Source organism: Ixodes scapularis, unplaced genomic scaffold, assembly GCF_016920785.2.
Source record: "Ixodes scapularis isolate PalLabHiFi unplaced genomic scaffold, ASM1692078v2 PGA_scaffold6__148_contigs__length_123643588, whole genome shotgun sequence".
Classification (NCBI taxonomy): Eukaryota; Metazoa; Arthropoda; class Arachnida; order Ixodida; family Ixodidae; genus Ixodes; species Ixodes scapularis.
Genome location: NW_024609881.1, coordinates 42474969 through 42496194, shown reverse-complemented (window position 1 = coordinate 42496194; position 21226 = coordinate 42474969). Strand labels below are relative to the sequence as shown.

The 21226-nt window shown below is 44.7% G+C and overlaps 1 protein-coding gene across 1 annotated transcript in view; it reads left to right on the top strand.

The window, feature by feature from the left end:
- LOC8039626 (MAM and LDL-receptor class A domain-containing protein 2) overlaps nt 1-21226 on the top strand; it is a 297389-nt gene that overhangs the window by 197079 nt on the left and 79084 nt on the right. The window contains exons 42-43 of the mRNA XM_040210496.1: nt 956-1049; nt 19952-20110. Coding sequence (XP_040066430.1) covers nt 956-1049; nt 19952-20110 — 253 coding nt within the window. The remainder of the gene's footprint in view (nt 1-955; nt 1050-19951; nt 20111-21226) is intronic.

Below are 21226 nucleotides of genomic sequence, written 5' to 3'. Positions count from 1 at the left end.
AGAGTGCCAACATGCATAGCGGAACATGACATTTCGATTTTTGCAACAAAAGGGTGGTTTGTCAGAACCAAGCTGTGGACGTTAACAAATGATAATCTTAAGTTAAAATACGTATCCTATGTCAGTTTCTTTTCTTTTTTGCGCAAATCAAAGATTTTGGGCTTTAGAGAAATGCCTTTTTTTTATTCTGCCATCTAGTCATTGTCTGTAAAATACGGCGTCTGAAGCCTTGCGTAAATAAGACATTAGGTTTCTGCAGCGCGACCTGGGATAATCAACCTGAATAAAAAAGAAATCATTGTAAAATTTATTGCCAGTACTGATACTAGTTAGGAACTACTTCGTGGTTTAACAAATTACCTTGTGCACGACCCACAGGTAGACCAAAGTTTTATTTTTATATAGGTAAACAGCCTCCAGCAAACGAATCTTAACTTTTTTTAACTAATGCTGAAGTAGTTGCTTTTTATATAAGTAATTGAACCTTCCCTTTGCCAGAAGTCATTTAAAGCGTATACGTAACAAAACTGAAAAACTTGGTTGAGCTAAGGTGAATATTCTGTTTGATATCACCTTTTTCCAAATGCTAGCGGACACTGAGGATTAGACTTTCCATTAGGGCAGTGTCAGAATCTGCAGTGTTATGCGCTTTTTTTGATTATGGGCGTGCATTGCTGTCCGCTATTATGATGAAGCAAGGATAAGACGTTTCTACATAGGGCTCCTACTCTACGATTATGTGAGAACTTTCTTTTCAGCTTCTTATGGGACTCAGTGTTAAACTAATACAAAGCATGATTGCGCATTTTGTTTACCCAAACGGTATGCCTAGGGAAGGTTTCTGTCAAATAATTTATTTTTATTGCTTTTGTGTTTCGAGGGAAATGACTGTGGAAGTAGTCTGCTTTGCGCTTCAAAGAACAAGACTTAATTTGAGGACACACTGTCTCAATAGGTTTTCTTCAAAGGAAGACACGAAGCCACGGATGGAGCTGCTTACATCGCAATCGACGACGTCTCCTTTTCAAAAGGATGCCGTGCATATCACGGTGAGGATCTCCATTTGTGTTTGTTATCACAAAAGCTCTTATGACAAAAGCATTAACCGAACTTGACTTTCAAGTCAGGCTGGTTTATTTGGCCCACATTTGTGTTAGTCGACTACCATTATGTTCAGGGGGGTCACAAATTTATTAAATAAATTTGTTTCAGAGACACTGTAGTTGTGTTAATGCACATAAAGAATTCAACAACAAACAATAATGAATTGAGCTAACCTATTTAAAAAAATACACAAAGAAAAACCTAAAGCAACGACTTTTCTTGTTATGTTTAAAATGAATGATTTTCTGTCAGTAATGTCGATCTGGCCTTGATATTTTCGTATTTACTCATGGGTAGACCGGAAGTTTTGAGGTACTTTTCTTTTTCGCATTGGCATTAACGTGTTTCCTAATTTTGAAGGTGATCTTTGCACGTTTCTGACGGTTGAACGAATAAGAACCTAATGGGATGAGCAATAGTCTGTATGTATCTCCGCAGTTTGAGTTTTTTGGCGGAAAAGCTCGCAATCACGAAATTTTTTCTATAAAAAAAATATGACTGGTGAAGTTTGGGGACGTTTTAGCTATCAATTGAGGCCTATTCGCTTTATTTTTTTCTTATGATTTTTGTCGCGTAGAATATAAAATTACACGTGTATTTTAATAAACCTAATTAAACACAGTACGGCTCAAGCTACAACACAGTTTCGACTACTCGTCGCAGATATTGAGGAATGTGAACGTTGTATAGCCAGTGAGAGAATAAGACATTCGGGGCGTGGGGAGTTTCGAGCGTGTAACAATCACTCGAAAGCCAACGAGATGACACCATTAGCTGATAAGAATGCTGAAAAAACAAATCAGGTACCAATAAGCGTGAGTGGTATAATAATAATTATAATAATGCTAATAATAATATAAATAATAATAATAATAAATCTTTAATAAATCTGTCCAAGAACAACCAGAGTGGTCTTCACTTTGGTACACACAATAAAAAAGCAAAAACCAAGCGAACGAACATAGCCAATCAAAGTACGAGATAACATAAAATTGAAGAGTGGAGGAGAGGCGAGGAAAGTACGCACTCTAAATGGTTGCCATGTGGTATCTTAACTTTTTACGGAAAACGAAGATCTCGCTAAAAATATCTAGGCTAGACAACGGGCTTCTATTGAATGAAGTCACGCCTTGTGTTTTTTGTTTTTGTTTTGTTGAGTGTTGTTTTAAGTTGTCAATGAATAGCAGTGCCATTGCAATGACTTCAATTGACATTTTAGCTTCTCAAAAATCCCGCAGGGTTATCTCACCGGCATGGGTGCAAGTCTACACATCTCACAAAAAAAAAATTCGTTTGAGCAATATTCAATGAAAACTTAACGAGCAACTTTTATTGAAAAGGAAACCGAAATGAGTGATTGGCATTGCTTTAGCAGCATGAAATATGATCACAGTCGAAATATTAGATGAAAGGTAGGACGCGCACTCCACTAAAAACGATTTTAATGATGCGGACAGCTGCTCTTTAGCGGGTGACAACCGGGTTGGCTTGTAGTTGAGAAACACTGGCGCAGCACACCTGTGACGTCACATCGCGGTGGAGCTGAGGTTGTTTGGTTGTACAGCGCACCGCCGCACCACGACGACGTCACGTTCCAGCCGTATGACTGATGATCAGTGTTGCCATCCCTCTACCCAGGCAGCACAAAAATATTGGACCAATAACGGACAAATATTGGTCAACGTTTTAGGAAATAACGGTCCAATAATGATTTGCACCCCGGCTCCAGATCGGTCCAATAACTTGAACCGATCACGGGGAAAGTTTTGAGACCGATATCGCCAACCGTTTTGTGACCGATGTCGTCAACCGTTTTTCGGCCGTCTTTCGAAACCGTTTTACAGCCGTCTTTCAAAATGCTTTGTGGCCGTTGTCGTTGAACCATTTTGGGATTTAAATGTCTTCTTGAAATATGTAAGAATACGAATGACGTACTATGACATCAAATGTGAAACTCTTTAATTTCAATGGAAACGGATGCTTCATTTTAGTGGGAATCGGAGATGTCTGACCATCTTCGACTTGGACAAGGGGTATGGGAGCATTGCAAAAAAATTTCACTCAATTTTATGGGTAAAAGTGGCGGGTTCCATAGTGCCAGCATGGTTTCCCGTAATCTAGAAACCGAACAGTCTGTTAAAAACAAGGCATATAATTTTGTAAAATGACGGAACGTCTATATTCCACTTAACAGACAGTTATCCATTTTCCCATTTTATTGGTAAAAGTTGCTGGGTTTATATTGCCAGCAAGATTTCCCGTAATCTAGAAACTGGACAGTCTGTAAAAACAAGGCACATAATTTCGTAAAATGACGGAATGTCTGTAGCTCACTACGGAGGGCTATCCGTAGGAATTATGAAAGCTGTCGGCACTAAATAATGAAGCACTATACCTTTCGGCCTTAGATAAGGCCAAAGTTACGAGCCATCCGTACCACCCGCACCTCCGATACATCAGGCGACTCCCCTGGAAGGGCTATACCTTTGCCAGGGGTGTCACCTGACGTATCGGAGGTGCAGGATTGGTGCGGATGGCTCGTAGCTATGGGCTTCAAGAAGACAGAAAGGTCTAGTGCTCAGTTATTTAGTGCAAACAGCTTCCATGTTCAAGCAAGCCGAAGTCACATGAAACTTTTAAGGTATGGATTGGTATGGAGAGTTCATAGGCTCTGTCATTCAATATACTAACTTGTATAATTTTTTATCCTTACACAAAACAACAAGAGTTCAGCAAGAAAAAGAGCACACAACCTCTTCTACTCATTGCCAGGATTTTGTTTGTGTGAGGTCAGCTGTTTGTAGAGATGACAGCTGAACAAACGAACCAATTAAGAAGTTTTGCCACAATGCCTTTATTGAAAGAAGGCATGCCTTGCTTTAAGTTGGGAGAAATTTTACATTACAGTTGTCCTTGTGCTCGCCATCTAGATGCCCCTCCATGCTTGTGCTTATAGTTGTCCTTCAATTGGAGACCTCTTCGATATCTTCATGGTGCATGTAAGAGCAGCCTGAAATAAAGAGCAGAAGAGGATTCGAAATCAATACACAATCACAACAAGCTGTATAGGACATACATGGTTAACATCAGCAAGCAATGTGTTTACTACCTAGCCCAGCTCCCCACCTTTCTACTGCACATGATATATAAAACGAACCTCCCATAAATTGAACCAAAGTAAAAATTTGCATTGATTTGAATACCCAACACAACAAGTGCTTGACAAATAAAACTAGCAAATTAAAATTTGCATAACCATTCAGTGATATTAAGCACAATCAAGTGAGCCATATCTCCTTTAGAGTATACAGTAGGCTTGCGATAATTCAAACTCGGAGATTTAATACCTCTGGTTAAGTCAAACAAATTTCAAAACTTGGGCTGTCCCGCTACGTTTTCAATGTATTCATAAGCCGCTTAATTTGAACGACGTTTTCGTGTAATTCATACTTTTTGTTCTCGCGGCCCCGTTGAGCGCACTTCTTTCCGAGCACCGGTGCACTGCGGAGAAGCAGCACCTGTGAAGCTTGCTTTCACAGGCTCTGTTTTCCTGCGGTGCACTGGTGCTCAGTAAAAAGCACACTCTACAGGGCTAAAGCAGAGCAGAGCCGTACATATAGATCTCGGTATATGAAAGGAGCAAGCAGAGCCAAGGCCTACATCAGACGCAGATAGAGGGTTCGACAATCTCTCTCGGCCAACCAGAAGCTGAAAATAATACCCTAGCTATGGTAGCGAGAAACGGTTTTGATAAGTGCCTAAGGGTTAATTGTAGTAACTCTCCATGGTTGAAAATATGGTGCACGCACTGTTTCAATTATGGTTATGCAAGTAGATGTAGGAAACTAATGTTCCACTTGATTTCTGTTTTGCTCAAATGGAGTCTGACCGCTTCGACGCCTGGTGTATGGATTACAACAATCGTTCAGCTGGTTGCGCACGTTTTTTTATATTTTCTATATCTTCCATCGTGATTTTGCATGACCACGATCAAAACATCACTGCACCCCAGTCACCGAGAGTTACTCCGACGAGCTCATTAATTTTGTTTCTCACAACCACTGCCAGGATATTATGCGCGGCTGCTGGTTGGCCACATACGAATTTGTGAAAATGCTCTGAAACACGCCCAGCCCACCTTAAGCGAAAGGCGCCTCCTCATTTGCCTTCTATACATCCAAATGAATGGTTAAACTATCTCTATATACGTCTCTGAAGCAGAGGACACATGAGCGGCAAAAACGGGCGCCGCGCGGCAGTTTCCATATCAATTTACAAGGATGCTGTGATGTGGCGGCATGGTTTTATATCGCAGTGTTCACGCAAGTTGCTATAGAAACTGCAGCACAATGCCTGTTTCCATTACTCATGGGTCCCTGCTTAACAGTCCCTAATAGACAACTTTTTTTCTGGTTGAACAAACTTAATTTTGTTTTGAGGTGTCATGTGCTGTCTAAACAGTCCCCGATAAACAACATTTTTGAGAGTCGAATAAACTTGTGTCATAAATTTTACTAATGTTTCATGAATGGCATACCAGCTTATGATTAACGGGCCTGTGCAGAGGAAATCATGAAATATCTGTTTTGTATGTGTAGCCATCCATATAAAAAATCATAATTTATCTTGCAACATATTTAGATGAGCTTTTGATAATTCATGCAAAATTCGTGGCTTCCTGGAGTTTGAAATAATGAGTGTCTACTGTATGTCACATTCAAATTAATGGTTTAGCTGCTTGGGCTTAATTGTATCTGAACCTTTTCCTTTGGCGGTGCATCAAATGTAAAATAGTACAGCAATGTATAGGCTCTAGTTTGTGCACTGGCACAGGCTTGTGCAAATAAGTCAAACTAGCATTAAAGGGAGCATGAAGCACTTCGTAAGAAATCTGAGTTAGGAGCAGACTTACATAGCATTTTGGCTCGTTAATTCAGTAATCACACTAAACTTGGGCAAAATTCAACGTAAACTGCATTTATTTTGAATATGTGCAGCAATTATAGCAGGGCATCACTGAGCCTTTTCTTCCACATGTAACCTGTCCAAAGCTTTGTGACATCATCGTTGGCATCCCCAAGTCAGCCTATTGGCAAGCAAGGGTTGTCGGACCCTGCTATGACGTCACTTTTGGTAGTCTTTATCTCCGTTCTTTCGCTCTGCTTTGCTCGGTGTGGCGCAATGAGCGGGGCAACGCCGACATTTTAATTAACGACTACGACGCTGCTACTAGCAAGATTAACAGAAAACTTTGACTTGACTCGGGATCTCTTTGGCTGGGTCTTTGGTGGCTCATGGACTGGGAAGCGCAGTTTGTGGATAAGCATCCCAGCGTGTCCCTACTTGGCAACATGTGCCGCTTAGCATATCCAGTTCAATTCTAGCAGCCAAACACGGTATCCTGGCAACAGCAGTTACACCAAGGCGTAATTCAAAGGTAGTCTAGATTGTGTTTACCGTTTATAAATGTCCAGGCACGCCTGTCAATTAGCCCATCCAGAGGCTTCCGGAGATGGTCACGACAGCCAGCAGGTTGTCTTGGGCAGCTCACTGTCAGCCACTCTGCCCCTCTGTGCGCAGTGCCACCTTCATGAGCTCCCACTGAAGAAAAGAAACAATCTGAAAATTGTAATGACTGCAATGAGAACCAATCAGAACATCCCAGCAGCAGATGCTACAGCATGGTGTCTGGAATGCACCTCTGCGTTCTAGCATTCTATACCACCCACTCATTAAAGGTGGTCTCTAAGCGACAGCATTAAATGACGCCACAGTAGCCGGCATGTCCTGCTGTCGGATGAGACAACCCTGGCGGTTGGTTGTACAACTTCTGGCAAAAAATTTGAGCTAAAGGCAAACGTCATTGCTCTCGCAACATCCAAAATCCTGGCTGCTAAAGCTTCTGTGGACTGTCACGCTGATGGATATTCTCTTCCCCGCAGCAGAAACTACCTCAATAGCCGTGATGTTCACAGCCTGTAAAAAATCCCATGGAAAGTCCATTCAGGAGCAAATGGGTAGCTCTAGAGACAACCTGTCGCAATATGAAACCATTCCACAAATCTGCCATAAGCAGCACTGCCATAAGCAGCAGCACTTCATTTAGAGTACAGAAGTTTGTGTTTTTCATACATTTCGAGATGAAATTGTATCTCTGGATTCTCCCAAGACTCTATAGTTTTTAAGCAGAGATTTACATTGGCAAGCTGGCTGAGTTCCTGAGTAGGAAGGTTTATGTGTCACACAACACGTGTCTTTTGCTGACATTCAGACAAAGGAAGGCTGAATATCCCTGATGGATGGTGATTAGGGTGGAAATCTTCAGGCTTTTGCAATCGCCAACTTCCTCAACATTACCATTTTTCCAGTTCATAGACACCCTGCACGAGGTTGAGTTGGGTACCAATGGTCATTAACAACTGCATGAGTGACCTGCACACATATGTGGTAACTACTGGGTGTACCAAGGAGTGGCCAGGCTCTTTAAATTGACCGGAAATTCGGTTTCTTAACCTATCGCGCTATGACTTGTGCAGCGTTGCCCACAGATGGTGCACTTTTTTGTAAAATTTGCAAAGAGCAAACTTACCTGAGGAAAAAGTAAAGAAAGAAAAAGGCTTAGCTCCTATGGAAATACGGCGAAGGCAAAGGTTTTCAAACAATACGGCACCATTTCGCACGGGAGACAAGAGATGGCGCAAGCGGCCACAATGCCAACTGCGCCAACGAACGAGCATACGGCATTGAAAGCTGGCGTCTTTAGCAGACAATCTTTTCAACTCAAAAGTACAGTGCATTCCGAAGGCGGCGACAGTCGCAGAAACAAAAACAGGCGCGGTAACAACAAGGAACTGCAAAGCAGATGACATCGGTACTCCGAAAAAAACAGTCAAAATATCCCAACAAACCACTTTTCTAATCGATTATGTGTCCATTCAATATGTTTTATCAGTAAGGATGATAAAATAATGCATTGGCAACTGATATCAGGAAAGCTCGTGCCACTTTTGAGTCGAAAAGATTGTCTGCTAAAGACGCCAGCTTTCGGCGCCGTATGTTCGTACGTTGGCGCAGTTGGTGTCGTGACCCCTTGCGCCACCTTTTGTCTCTCTAGTGAAACGGCGCCATATTGTTTGAAGACCTTTGGCTTCGTCGCATTTCCGTAGGAGCAAAGCCTTTTTCTTTCTTTACTTCTTCCTCAGGTGAGTTCGCTCTTTGCAAATTTTACAAAAAAAATGCACCATCCCTGAGCAACGCTGCACAAAGTCGTAGTGCGATAGGTTAAGAAACCAAATTTTGCAGTCGATTTAAAGAGCCTGGCCGCTCCTTGATACACCCAATATACAACAGCCCAATTCATCCTACTGGTCAAAGTGTTGGCTTACGTTCAAAAACATGGAACGTTGGCAGGTACCTATAGTCGGTGACAGGTCAAGAATGAAGTGAAAGCTCCTCCCACCTCTTTCCCCTTTAGCAGAGCAAATGCTGGAAAGGGGGGCGCCTCCTCTCCAGGGTTCAGTCTGCTATAGTGGAAAAGGTGGGAGCAGCTTCCACTTCCTTATTGACCTGTCACTGACTATAGAATGTGAGCAACCAATGTGGCTTTTATCTTATTCTGGGCTCACTTTTATTTTTGAATGTGTTTACCTGTGTGCCTGCATTTCTTTTTTTTTTTGTACATATGCACGGGCACACTTCTACCTTCACGACTGACTACATACCTCCCCTCCCCTCACCCCCCCTGCAATAATGCCTCCAGGCAGTGCAGGGTAACCCGAAAGTAAAGAGATGTGAATGTGCCTGCCATGCTCGGCAATCCCAATTCAACTCCCTCAACTGCAATCCTCGTACAAAAAAGATGCACTCTAGCAACTGCGTGGTTGACATGCCAAAACCCAAACTCAAACCGAGACCAAAAGAAGTTCAGAACTACGTGGTGCGCTAGCACAGAGCCATTTGCACCTGCCTGCCCCCCCCCCCCCCCCAGCTTTCTTTTTATTGCCACAGAAAGTGGTGTACAAGAAAAGATGGGTTGCTCTTTTGTTCTAACTCAGAAGAGGAAATTGAAGGCTTTAGTAACAGCCAATGCTAATCGAACACTTTTCAGAATGCTTCTTTGTAAAAAAAAGAAAGAAAAAAAAGGTCACGCTTTGTTTTTTTGTGTTTGCATAATTAACTAGCTCCGCAAATGCAGCTATTTGTAATTCCGTGCACAGACCAAGCAAGGGACCATGAACACTTACCAACTATCGTACCTACCAAGTGCTCAACCCCAAGCTCTCTAGGATTATCTCCAATTTAGAATGGGCGTTGGTTCGGTAATTTACAGTTTGTAATGTTGTTTGTTTTGAAAATGAAAATGTGAGATAAATCCAGCAGGGCGCTGTGGGAGCAGTGCAAGGGCCCTGTTTCACCTTTAAAGGGAAGCTATGGAGCTTCTTGGAAAAAATGAGTTAGAAGTGAATTTTAGTGTATTTTTACCCCGTGAGCCCAAATACCCAAACCATTTGCTGCGTAAGTATTGTTAAACGCGAGAAAAACGCGAAAGACAGTCGCTGTCCGTGACGTCATTGACGGCTCTTTTGGCTGCCCAAAGCTAGGGAGGCGGGGCATCAGACCTGTTTTGAAATTGCTCGTATGGCTCTCCGGCGCGTCGCATTGAAATATAATTTTGATATCCGTTATTCTAAAGGCCAAATGAACGCAATTCAAGCGTTTTTTCTCAAATGTAGAAGTGCCCCATCTTCCCTTTAACAAAGCATACTGTCTCCAATGGCAGCAGAGGAACGGGGGGAGGGCTGATGCGCCTGCAGGCCCTTGCCGTGTTGATAGCTGCCATCTGGACTGGCAGCTCATCGGCAGCTTCTAGTCACCTGCAGTTTTTTCGTCATCATACACACTTCCTGCAACATCATGAATAAGACTCAGACTGACATTCTGGAACAAAAAAGAAACCAGAACTTGCTTCACGGATCAACAAAAGAACAAGTGCAACATGACACTTCTCTTGTCGTGGACAGTGCAAAGACCATGACGACACCACCATTAAACTCAACCAAATAGGAAAAATTAACTTCTGCATGAAGTAATTGTATTAAGAACAGTGTGCATGTGGAGCTTAGATACCTACCGGTGCCTTAAAAGATCCCCGGGAACTTCAAAACAAATTAAACACCAGAAGAAATAGCACAGCTCGCTTGATAGGCACATGCACAGCAATCAACAAGCCTTTTGACACGTTCTGTAGTGCTGGGATAGAAATCAAGAATCAACACCGGAGATGTGGTCAAAATACTTTGGGGTAGTACAATGCGCAAGTTTATCCTGAAGCTACTGTTGATTACATTCACCTAAGGTGTTAAAGCTGGTTCACACTGTTGCAACCGACTATGACCAAGTTGAACAAAACAGGGTTTTAAGTTACTTACAAATAACATTGCTGCTGCGCAGCACAATCATAAGCTGTCACAAGAGGCTTGAAGACTGGTTTTGTCAGACTCAGTCCTAGCAGGTAGCAACAGTGTGGACCAGCCTTTTAGACTAAAACTGTACCCAGCACTGGGTTTTGGACATGGTTCCAAAAATGCTTTAAGAGACTCCCTTCAACTTAAACAGAACCTGAAGTATTTAAAAGTTGAAGTAGGAAGCCTTCACATTCAAAGCTGGATCTCCTTGATTTGAATGTGTCTCCACTGTACAAGCGAGAGCGCCTGGCAGGTGTGGGAGTTGGCTTGTGGCTGTCCCCATTCGCACACCGAGTGTGGATAGTGGTGGATTCCAATCCGCACTCCGAGTGTGAATAATTTTGGATTCTTATCCGCACTCCGAGTGCGGATTGTGTTGGATTCTTATCCGCACTCAAAGTGTGTGAGTAGACTCTAGTGCGAGTGCGGATTGCTTGCGGAGGCGCGGACGCTGTACGGGGGGTACTAGGAGATTAGGGTACGAAGGCGTTGGCACGAAGCCGTTGAGTGTGTTGGATTTTATTTATCTGCACTTCGCGTGTGGTGCGATTTTGTCGCGCTATGAACAGAGTGGTTTAGAAGTTCTGAACTTTGTGTTGTGAACGACACTGCCTTTGAGCCTCGACGAGTTTATAAAAATATTGGTGGTTCTGGTTTCAGAATTATAATAATTTCAAGCAAATGTTTTTACTTCTGTTAAAACAAAATTAATTAGCATTGGGTGGTGCACTTGAGATTAAACGGTACTCACGCCACGGGGATCGGACACAGGCGATCAATGTATGTGTATGTGTTTGTCGCAGGGGGAGGGAGGGGTCAGGGGAAATGGGTGGGTATCTTGTACCCACTCCAAAACTTAGAGAATCCCAAACACATCACCCCACCCCCCCCCCCCCCCCCAAAAAAAAAGGAAAGAAAAGAAAAAAAGTTCTGGCGATAATTTTTTTTGTAGGTTTAAATATTTTTATTGATGAAAGAAAAAAAAGAAACTAGAGCAGCATGCAATTTCTGATGTGTATTGTCTTGTGCTTAGGTGATGGGGGCAGTGGCATAGGAAAAGGGGGGGCTGCAGGAAAATCAGTCATTTCCAGTAAACAATATTATTAAAAAAAAGGAACCCCCCTTTCCTATGCCACTGCCCCCATGACCTCAGCACAAGACTATACACGTCTTCTGAACATTTTCAACACTACTAGATGAGGGAATGCCTGAAAAGTCCCTGGCAAGGGCGTACCAACCGGGGCGGCAAGGGGGGCACCAGCCCCCGTAGTTCTCAGGGTGAGGGGCAAGGAATGTGTTTTGCAGCCCCCCCCCCCCCCCCTTAAACAGGCACCACTGGGCAGGGCAAACACTGGCCGGCGGCGCCGAAGAGATACCAAGGGCACCGCCCCCCCGGCTCGGGGGGGGGGGGGGGGGGGTCGTTTGCCCCCTCACTCAAAAACAAGTTGGTACGCCACTGGTCCCCGGTCATTTGTTACTGTAGATTTTTTTTTTTTTTTAATAGAATGATGTGCACATTTGTAAGTAGACAATAGATGTCATGGCTGTTTTGGGTTCAGCAGCAGCGGAAGTTTTGAACATCTGTGTGTGTGTCCGTGGGGGGGGGGGGGGGGGAAGCAATTGCAGCTTGAAAATTGTTTGCTTGCCACCCCCCTTCCCCTTCCTACATTACTGCCCCCACCAGCTAAGCACCACAGAATGTTAATGTGCTGACCATGGCAAAGCTTCCTTCTTCGGAGTGCGAAAAGGGACAGCAGTGCGAGTTTTCATTGCGAGCTGTCCACTATACAAGCGAGAGCACCTGCCAGGTGTGCGATTTTTACACTGCAACTTTCTTGAGCACTTTAATCAAATCGTATAACCTATATCTTGTAAACCCTGATATGGGGAACGCTAAAAAAACGAACGAACATCTCAGGGTTTACAAGATGTCGATTAATTACCAGCTCGCCTGCACTATCACTGCTTACATATAACCTCTTTCCTCAGCCTTGTAAAGTATGTGTGCACCCCCGGGTTCTAGAAGTCACGAATATGACCGGGGTAAACTAAAACGCCATTAAGGCAAACAATAATAATCTTCATTAGCTACAGTAGTAGTACCCTGGGTGGCTCGCAAGGCTAGAAATATATGCAGGAGCCCGTAAGGGAGAAAACAACGGAAGTGACGAGCTTAACAGGGTCCTGTCAACACTTTTAAGCAACTCTAGGCCCGCGCGCCTGAACACCGACGACACGCAGAGCAGGCCGGCGCGGGGCACACGCCGTACGCGAGCGCTACGACGACGCCCAGCTTGGAGCGTGTTCTAACAACCCGCTGAAACCCGCTAAACGCCAGCACCCCAACCGCGCCATCCCGCTGGACGCAGCTCAAAAAGCCAGTGCGCGCTGACCGAGATACGCTGTCGCAAGCGTGAGAAAGGACGAGACGACACGTCAAAGTACAAACCATCCAATTCTTCACGCGTGTCGCCGTCCCGAACACATTCAAGGCGTTCGTTCTAAGATCCGTATCCAAGCGTTTGACAGCACAGCTCAGTTTAGCGCGCCTGGCACTTACAGCGTGTCCGAAGGGCTCGCCGATAGCAACGCGAACTTTCGAAACAATCTGATCAGCGTCTCTGCAGTGCTCCGGTATCGCAGAACATTCACGGAATTCTCAAGATAGCGGCTAGCATTTACGCAAGGCTTGAACGAACAGCCTCCACAAGCGATAGGGATCGTTTCCCGAAGGCAGCCAGCATCCCTCAGAACTGCGACGCGACACGAAATCGCGGTGACCGCTCAAGCGTCGAAAAAAGTTAAATATCATCCGAATTACGGTGGCAACGTAAGCTACGGTGCTCGGAAGATCATCCAGCACATGTAGATGATACCCTTCGGGCATGCATTATGAATATGAAATCGAGAAAACTTACCTGAACAATCATTTGACCCACGCACGTTGAAGGTTCAAACAGGCCTTTGTCAGCACGGACGGGACGGAAGAATCCAGACTCCAGAAGCTGCTTGTGGCTTTGGATTAGACTTTGGATTGGCTGTGGCTTTGGATCAGACAAGTATACGACTGCGGCATATAGTTTCGGTTTCGACCCAACTCTACTGCAGTTTATATTTCGGTGGCCGGTGTCGGTACCGTGGCCAGCCATTACTGGAGTTATCTTGTTCTCTACGCAGTTTGAAGTCAATTTTTTGGGCGAGCAGACATAATGTCCCAGCTTCTTCTCCTATTATACGTTCCATGATAACCTTTGTTTACTGACTGAAATCTACGTCAACTTATGTGCAAAAAAGAAAAAAAAAAAGGAACAGGATGTTCGACATCTTAATTTAACTTGCTCATCTACAGTGTAAACCAGTGTCGCCCCTACTGGCAGACCAACCTTACGCTGTATAAATCACTAAACGTCCAATTTGACTTTTTTTTTTTTATATGTGAGGATATGCAATATCTTAATTAATTATTGCATATTTGTTTTGAGTTTTTATGTTTTGCTTAAAAATTATTTGTATTTCTATTTTTTTTTTTTTTTTTTTGTCTGAAGCTTTGGTCGAGTTGCGGGGCTCAGTAACAGCGCGTTAAGGGGTATTCACACGAGGGAGAAATCCCGGGGATTTCTCCCCGGCACGCGCATCCAACGACGAAAACGTCGGGCTTTGTGATGTGCAAAAGCCTCGCGTTTTTATCTCGTGATGCGCGCGTGCCGGGGAGAAATCCCCGGGATTTCTCCCTCGTGTGAATACCCCTTTAGGGGGGGATTAGGGTGCCTTAATGTTCTTCTGTTTAGGGTGATGCCACCCTTTGTAGTACCTGATGCCGACAGCACGCGCTCGCGGGGAAAATACAAAGAAATCAACGAAAACAAAATGTCGCCATAGCACAGTCAGCGCCACAAACGCGTGCAGGCACACGCTCTTGCACGCGCTTCTGAACAAAAAAGAAAAATAAACGTGTGGGACAAAATGGCGAGATGCCACCACCCTAGGGTGCCTCAATGTCCTTCTGTTTAGGGTGATGCCACCCTTTGTAGTACCCGATGCCGACAGCACGTGCTCACGGGGCAAATACAAAGAAATCGACGAAAACAAAATGTCGCCATAGCACAGTCAGCGCCACAAACGCGCGCAGGGACACGCTCTTTCACGCGCTTCTGAACAAAAAAGAAAAATAAACGTGTGGGACAAAATGGCGAGATGTCTCCACCCTAAGCAGAGCGCACATGAAGGCACCCTACACCACCCTAAGCAAAGCGCACATGAAGGCACCCTAGGGCCTACCCTATAGGGGGGATCGGTGGCCGAGTGGGCTAAAGCGCACACCCAGCTCGACGCGCGTGGAGTGAAAGCTCGCGCTGCAGAACACAGGGATCCATGGTTCGAGCCCCACCCCTGCCCGTTTCGATCTGGATGAGCATCGTACCGGCGTGCGGTCGTGTATCACTACTGCGTGGTGCACGTTAAAGACCCCAGGCTAGCGGTTGTACCGCACTGGCTAAATTGCTCATCTACAGTGGGTAACAATGTCGCCATGTTCTGGCAGACTAAACTCCTGCTGTATAAACAACTAACGACTAATTTGTTTTGTTTTAACAGCGCGTTATTTTGAGATTTTCATACACCAGTGACGTAGGTAGAGGGGAGGCGGGGGGAGCTGTCAGGGGGGAGCCCTCTTTCTCCTGCCTCTTTTTCATCCTTGTCCCTCCTCCTCCTCCCTCCTCCCCCTTCTCCTCCTTCTCCCTCTCGCTTGGTGCATTGTGGGAGACGTCCCATAATGCAACACGCGCGGCACCGCGGTGCATTATGGCACGTTTCCCATAATGCGCCGCGCGGTTACGCCGACGGCGACGCGTCACGCCGACGCGTTACGGCTACCGTTACGGTCGCCGTCGGCGTAACGCTTTTTCGTTACGCGACGCAAAGGCGTGACGAAAAAGCGTTACGCGACGCTGACGTGTCACGAAAAAGCGCTACGCCGACGCATCACGAAAAAGCGTTATGCCGACGCGTTACACGACGCCGAGGTGTCACAAACAAGCGTGACGCCGACGCGTCACGAAAAAGTGTTACGCGACGCCGAGGCGTCACGAAGAAGCATCACGCCGACGCGTCACGAAAAAGCGTTATGCGGACGCCTTATGCGACGCCAAGGTGTTACGAAAAAGCGTTACGCGACACCGAGGCCGAGGCGTCCCAAAAAAACGTTATAACGATGCGTTCCACGACGCCTCGGCGTCAGCGTAACGCTTTTTCGTGACGCCTCGGCGTCGCGTAACGCGTAGGCATAACGCTTTTTCGTGACGCCTCGGCGTCGCGTAACGTGTAGGCGTAACGCTTTTTCGTGACACCTCAGCGTCGCGTAACGCGTAGGCGTAACGCTTTTTCGTGACGCCTCGGCGTCGCGTAACGTTTCCACGTAACGCTTTTTCGTGACGCGTCGGCGTCGCGTAACACATTTTCGTGACACGTCGCGTAGCGCGTCGGCGTCGCGTAACACGTTTTCGTGACGCGTCGCGTAACACGTCGGCGTAACGCTTTATTGTGGCGCGTCACGAAAATGTGTTACGCCGACGCTTTACTGTTACGCCGACGGCAACGCCGCTCAAGCCAGAAACGGACGCCTAAGAGGAGCGCTCGAAGATGAAAGAAACATCAATCAATTCAGGTTTTAAAGTCTGATGGTTAAGGTTTTATAGGCAAAAATGCTTATGTGTCTAAATATTCCTAGTACATTGAAGAATCCCGGCAAATGTTGCCGTCATGTGGCCGTCATGTAGCCGGGATGCAGCAATATCTTTTGGAAGCGGGCAGAAACGGCCAATGTTGCCGTCATGTAGCCAGGATGCAGCAATATCTTTTGGAAGCTGGCAGAAACGGCCAATGTTGCCGTCATGTAGCCGGGATGCAGCAATATCTTTTGGAAGCTGGCAGAAACGGCCAATGTTGCCGTCATGTAGCCGGGATGCCGCAATATTGGTTGGACGCTGGCAGAAACGGCCAATGTTGCCGTCATGTAGCCAGTTTAGTGCCGGCATCATGAATGCTGGCTCTAGGCTGGTCAAGCTGGGCCCATATGGGGCCACCTTAAGCATGCTGAGACCAATGTCGGCACAATATCTTGTGCTGCCTGGGTATGAGACCGTTTCGATTTGGCCGTGAATTTTGGAAACCGAACTTTGAGCCATGATTGTTATAAAACCACACGCAATGTCGGGGAAAAAATGATACCATGTATTTCAGGGACACTGCCTTAGCTGAAAAAAGTCGCAATCTAGCATTGGAAAATATTCACCTGAGTCGCCCTTTACTGACAGGGTATTCATGGTGGCCAAAGACATGACGTATGAGAACCCAACTATCGAGAACGCAATTTCGGGCAGGAAATGCGTTTTTTTTACCCGAAAACTAACGGTCGAGAGATGGCCGGCTTGAATCGCGCTTACTTTTTTCTCAATGGTAAAGTGCCGTTTTCCATGGTTTAGATACAACCACCAAACGTAATCAGACATGGGTCAACGAAGGCAGCCACTCAATACTAAAAAATAGACAAAACATTATAACCATTTTTGGGGCTCCTAAGCAGCTGCAAATACATTGACATAAAAAAATTTTTGCAGCCACGTGACTTCCGGAAACTTTCCCCTCCTCCATATTTCTTCTTCCTCCCCAGTCCAGTTTTCTTTTTCTAATGAAAATATACGTGACATAGTAACAAAACATTGATTCGGTAATCTTCTGACACATAATTTCTAGCCTGTAAAAAATAATCAAAGCGAAAATTTGGGGGTGTCAGTGTCCCGTCAAGCCCAAAATACCTTAATCATTGGCAGGGGGCGCACAAAAGTGCAAAGAGAGGTGCTGGAGGCGCGTGCTATCGAAAAAGCTGGCGCGGGGCACTGTGTTTGCCAGCCTTCGGGTTATCTGCACAAAAAAGAGATCGAATTTATAGATGCATGGTAAGCGACACGCCATTGGTTGTTTCGGCGTTGGTTGGCTGTGTGGTGTTTTCTTGTTTGAGACGTTTTTAATAAAACTTCAGTTGATAGTCAGCGCTTGTCCTGTGCTCTTCTCTCGTCGTCTTCGTCTTTTTGCGCGCTGTTTCCAATTTTCCGAATTCAAGTCTCGCGTGGAGTGTGTTGTTTTGTTCATAAATTTTTATTTCTTAATACGCTTTTGGTGTTCTTCTCGGCTGAAGACGCAGTCTCTTTACCCGTAGTACTACTACTCATAGACGTTATTACATATTAGTACGAGTCATGCTCTTCGTGGCTTTTCAGTGATGTTATCAGTTCATATCAAAGTCAGAGTTGTAACTTCTGTGCCGGAAAAAGTAGGCTTACCTAAAGGTGTAACAAGCGTAATAACGATTATAATTTTTGACAAGGTGAAAACGACAGTGAAGATTTTCTCTTGCACCGCCTCCAGCGTGATCTTTCTACCTCCGACAAGATTTCGGCGGAACGTGCACCCCGAGCGCGCGCGGGCAGTCAAAGCACGGTGGAAGGCACCGAGCGCACTCGTTGGAGGTCGAGCGTTCGGAAGACATGCCCTGTCATTATCATTATGTCATTAACTGTAGTTTGAGGTATAGTGTGTTACACGGTGAGTACTATATAAGCTGCCTCAATTAAACATATGCAAATGGGATACATTCCAAAAATTCACGCAGTGCCGCCACGGCTTTTTTATGTGAATGAAACAACGTGGCGTTAAAAGGTAACTACATTTCTAATGTGAAAGCACTGAATACCTCATTGAGCGACGCCCGTAAAGTTGGCAACTAAATACCCACTGACTGAGCGTTGTCGGCAGTAGCGAAACGGCACTTAAATTCCCATGGGATGCGAAAAATTTCTCAGGGAAGTTTCTGTAAACGAAGCAATTTAATGACTTTGAAAAAACAATTTCGTACATTTCGGTCTGCATTGGAATGGAAACCGGGACTCCGGGGTACGAGACGAGCACACTTCCCCGAGGCCACGCTGCTGCACGGTTCCGGCTAACTAAAGCTGTGCCGGGACACCGTTTTGCTAGTTTCGTGAAGTGCAACCGAAGGCAACCCTAGGCGAATGGAGAAAGGGAAAGCATTTGGAGGGCTGGGGAGGAAGCGAGACGCGTCCTTCCTCCCCAGTGCTCCAACCTTCTAGTGCTCTTCCTTTCTACCCTTGCCCTCCATTGCTCTCCTCTCCCATCCCGCGTTTCTAGTGCTCGCCCTTCCTCTCTTTCACCTGCTGTTGCCTTCGCCTGCACTGCACACAACTAGTGACACGGAGAGTAGTGCGTGCGTCATGCCCTCGCATTTTTACACGTAAGCAATCTTAAGCATCACCCACGATTTTTTTTCTCGCCCTCATCACTTTCATTGGGATCCTTTTGAAAGAGAAAACGTTCCCTCGGAAAGTCAAACGAGCTGCTCAGTTCAAAGATTTATGAACCATATTTTAAAGGGTGTTCCTCTTGAACGAACGTAATAGTTATTCTGATAATAGCGATCATTACGCAGTCGTTGCAAATTTAATGTGCCTGTTTGTCGATCTATTTCATGAGCATATAAAAGTATGTGCGTGCGTGTGTGTGTCTGTGTGTGTGTGCGTGTTTTCCGGAAGATACATTATACAAAATCACCCTTTTTTTTTTCCTTTGAGTGCTTAGCCGAAAACTTGATGTTAAGCAGTTAGGGTTAATACTTAAGTAAAGGTTTCTTGGCCATACGTACTAATATGTACCAAGGTTATTAAGGAGGAAGCGTAAAAACAAGAAGAAATCATGAGTCACTCTCCATCGTATTCGCACAATTGGTAAGCGATGGAAAGCATGCACGCACTACTGCAAAAATAAACGGGCCTTTAATTTTTGTAAGTTAAATTATTTAATGGCACTACATCAACTTAAATGTTATGCTTGTCGAAAAACGTTTTTCGAGGTTTACCTAGTTTTGGCGGTACATGAAACAGCGCAAAAGATAAAATAGGGCCCTCAACTTGCCGCATAAACTAATATCAGTAACAAATTATTCCGATAAAGCGCTTCTGGATGTCTTTGGAGGAGCGCCGTCTAAGTCTCCGACACAATATTCATTTTTATTCTAGTTATCAGACACAGACATGACTTTCTGCCTCAGAATACTTACCATCTCGAATTTATACCTGACTGTGAACAGATGACTCTTGCTAGATCCGACGCCGTGCCTCAAGCACAAATCTTTTTTCGGACGTTATTCTTTGTTCGTGGCATATCATAGGGGAATTTACTACCAGCGGAAGTGTTGTGCCTCGGGAATGCTGATTTAATTTTGATTACATGTGACCCCCGCAATAATGCCTAAGAGGCGCTTCGGGTTTTTCTCTTAAATAAATAATGCAGAAACATGTCTGCGTATTTTACAGGAGTCTTGCCCGGCCCGCCTTCGACGCCTGCCCCTACCAAGCCCCCAACCTGTCCCAGTGATCAATTCACCTGCGGCACTTCTGAAACATGCATTCCAGCAAACAAAGTATGTGACTTCAAGGAGGACTGCATGGATGGGTCGGACGAGAAGAACTGCGGTAAGTCTCTGTGCACATCTTTTTTTTTTTCTCACAAAATGTAGTTATGAGTAGGTTTCATTAAAAAAAATATATATATATGTATATGTGTAACTCAAAAGAATAACGCAAACATTTCACGGCTGCTGAAATTTATCAGCAAGGGTTTCCCGCTATATATAGGTAAACAATTTAAGTCGTGTCTAATTGTGTGCTGAAACAACTTTTCTTGCTACATTGAGCGGGACAAAATTATTTGGTTATTATTGTATAAAAATGATATTTTATAGATTATCATAGCGGGTAAATTTTAATGTGCATAATTATATACCAAATCATTACTTTTAATATCTTTAAAAAAATTAAATTTCGGTCTTAATTTCACACAAGTAAGGGTTCAGGTCCTAAATGTGGCGGGCATACTCAATTACTGTATAGCTTTGCACCAGGGAAATTTATATATTGTGCTGTGGTTAGAGTTGTGGAAATATTCAAATTTTGACATAGTAATATTGAATAATATACTGTTTTATATTCGCTTCGCGATCAACTGCGATATACCTATTCTTCCACAGCTTGAATTCGTCTTCCTAGCTCACTATTTTTTTTTCTCTTACACGGTTGACGTGTTTAGTTTTGTCACTCCAGTCTCGGGTAATTTATCAAAATTTTTAATATACACGAGCTCGCCTGAGCTCTTACAGTGATTTTGTTAATCGTGGCAGGTTTGCCCCTTTGAGCGCGATTCTTACCGAGTACCGGTGCGGTCGCGTGGAAGCCACAGCCGCGGAGTTCACTTCAGCGGGTGCGGCTTATCCGCAATGCAACGGTGCTTGGTAAAATGCGCACACAACGGGACTGACCCGCCGCGATCAACATTTTAAGAAGCAGAAATATTGCCGCCGCGCGTTTAGGGGAAAACTCATTTTCAAATCGCTATGGTGCAAGCACGCGAATGATGTATTTAAAAAGTAAAGGTCACTTCGTTAAGGTTGATATCTACATTGCAGTAAAGATTTTGAGAATGTGTTTAGTGATAGCCTGGCAACCTGTGTTATGTATTAAAGAGTCGGTATTTGCATATACAAAGGTTGTCTAAAACATACATCCTTGATTTAAATACAACTGGGCATTTTC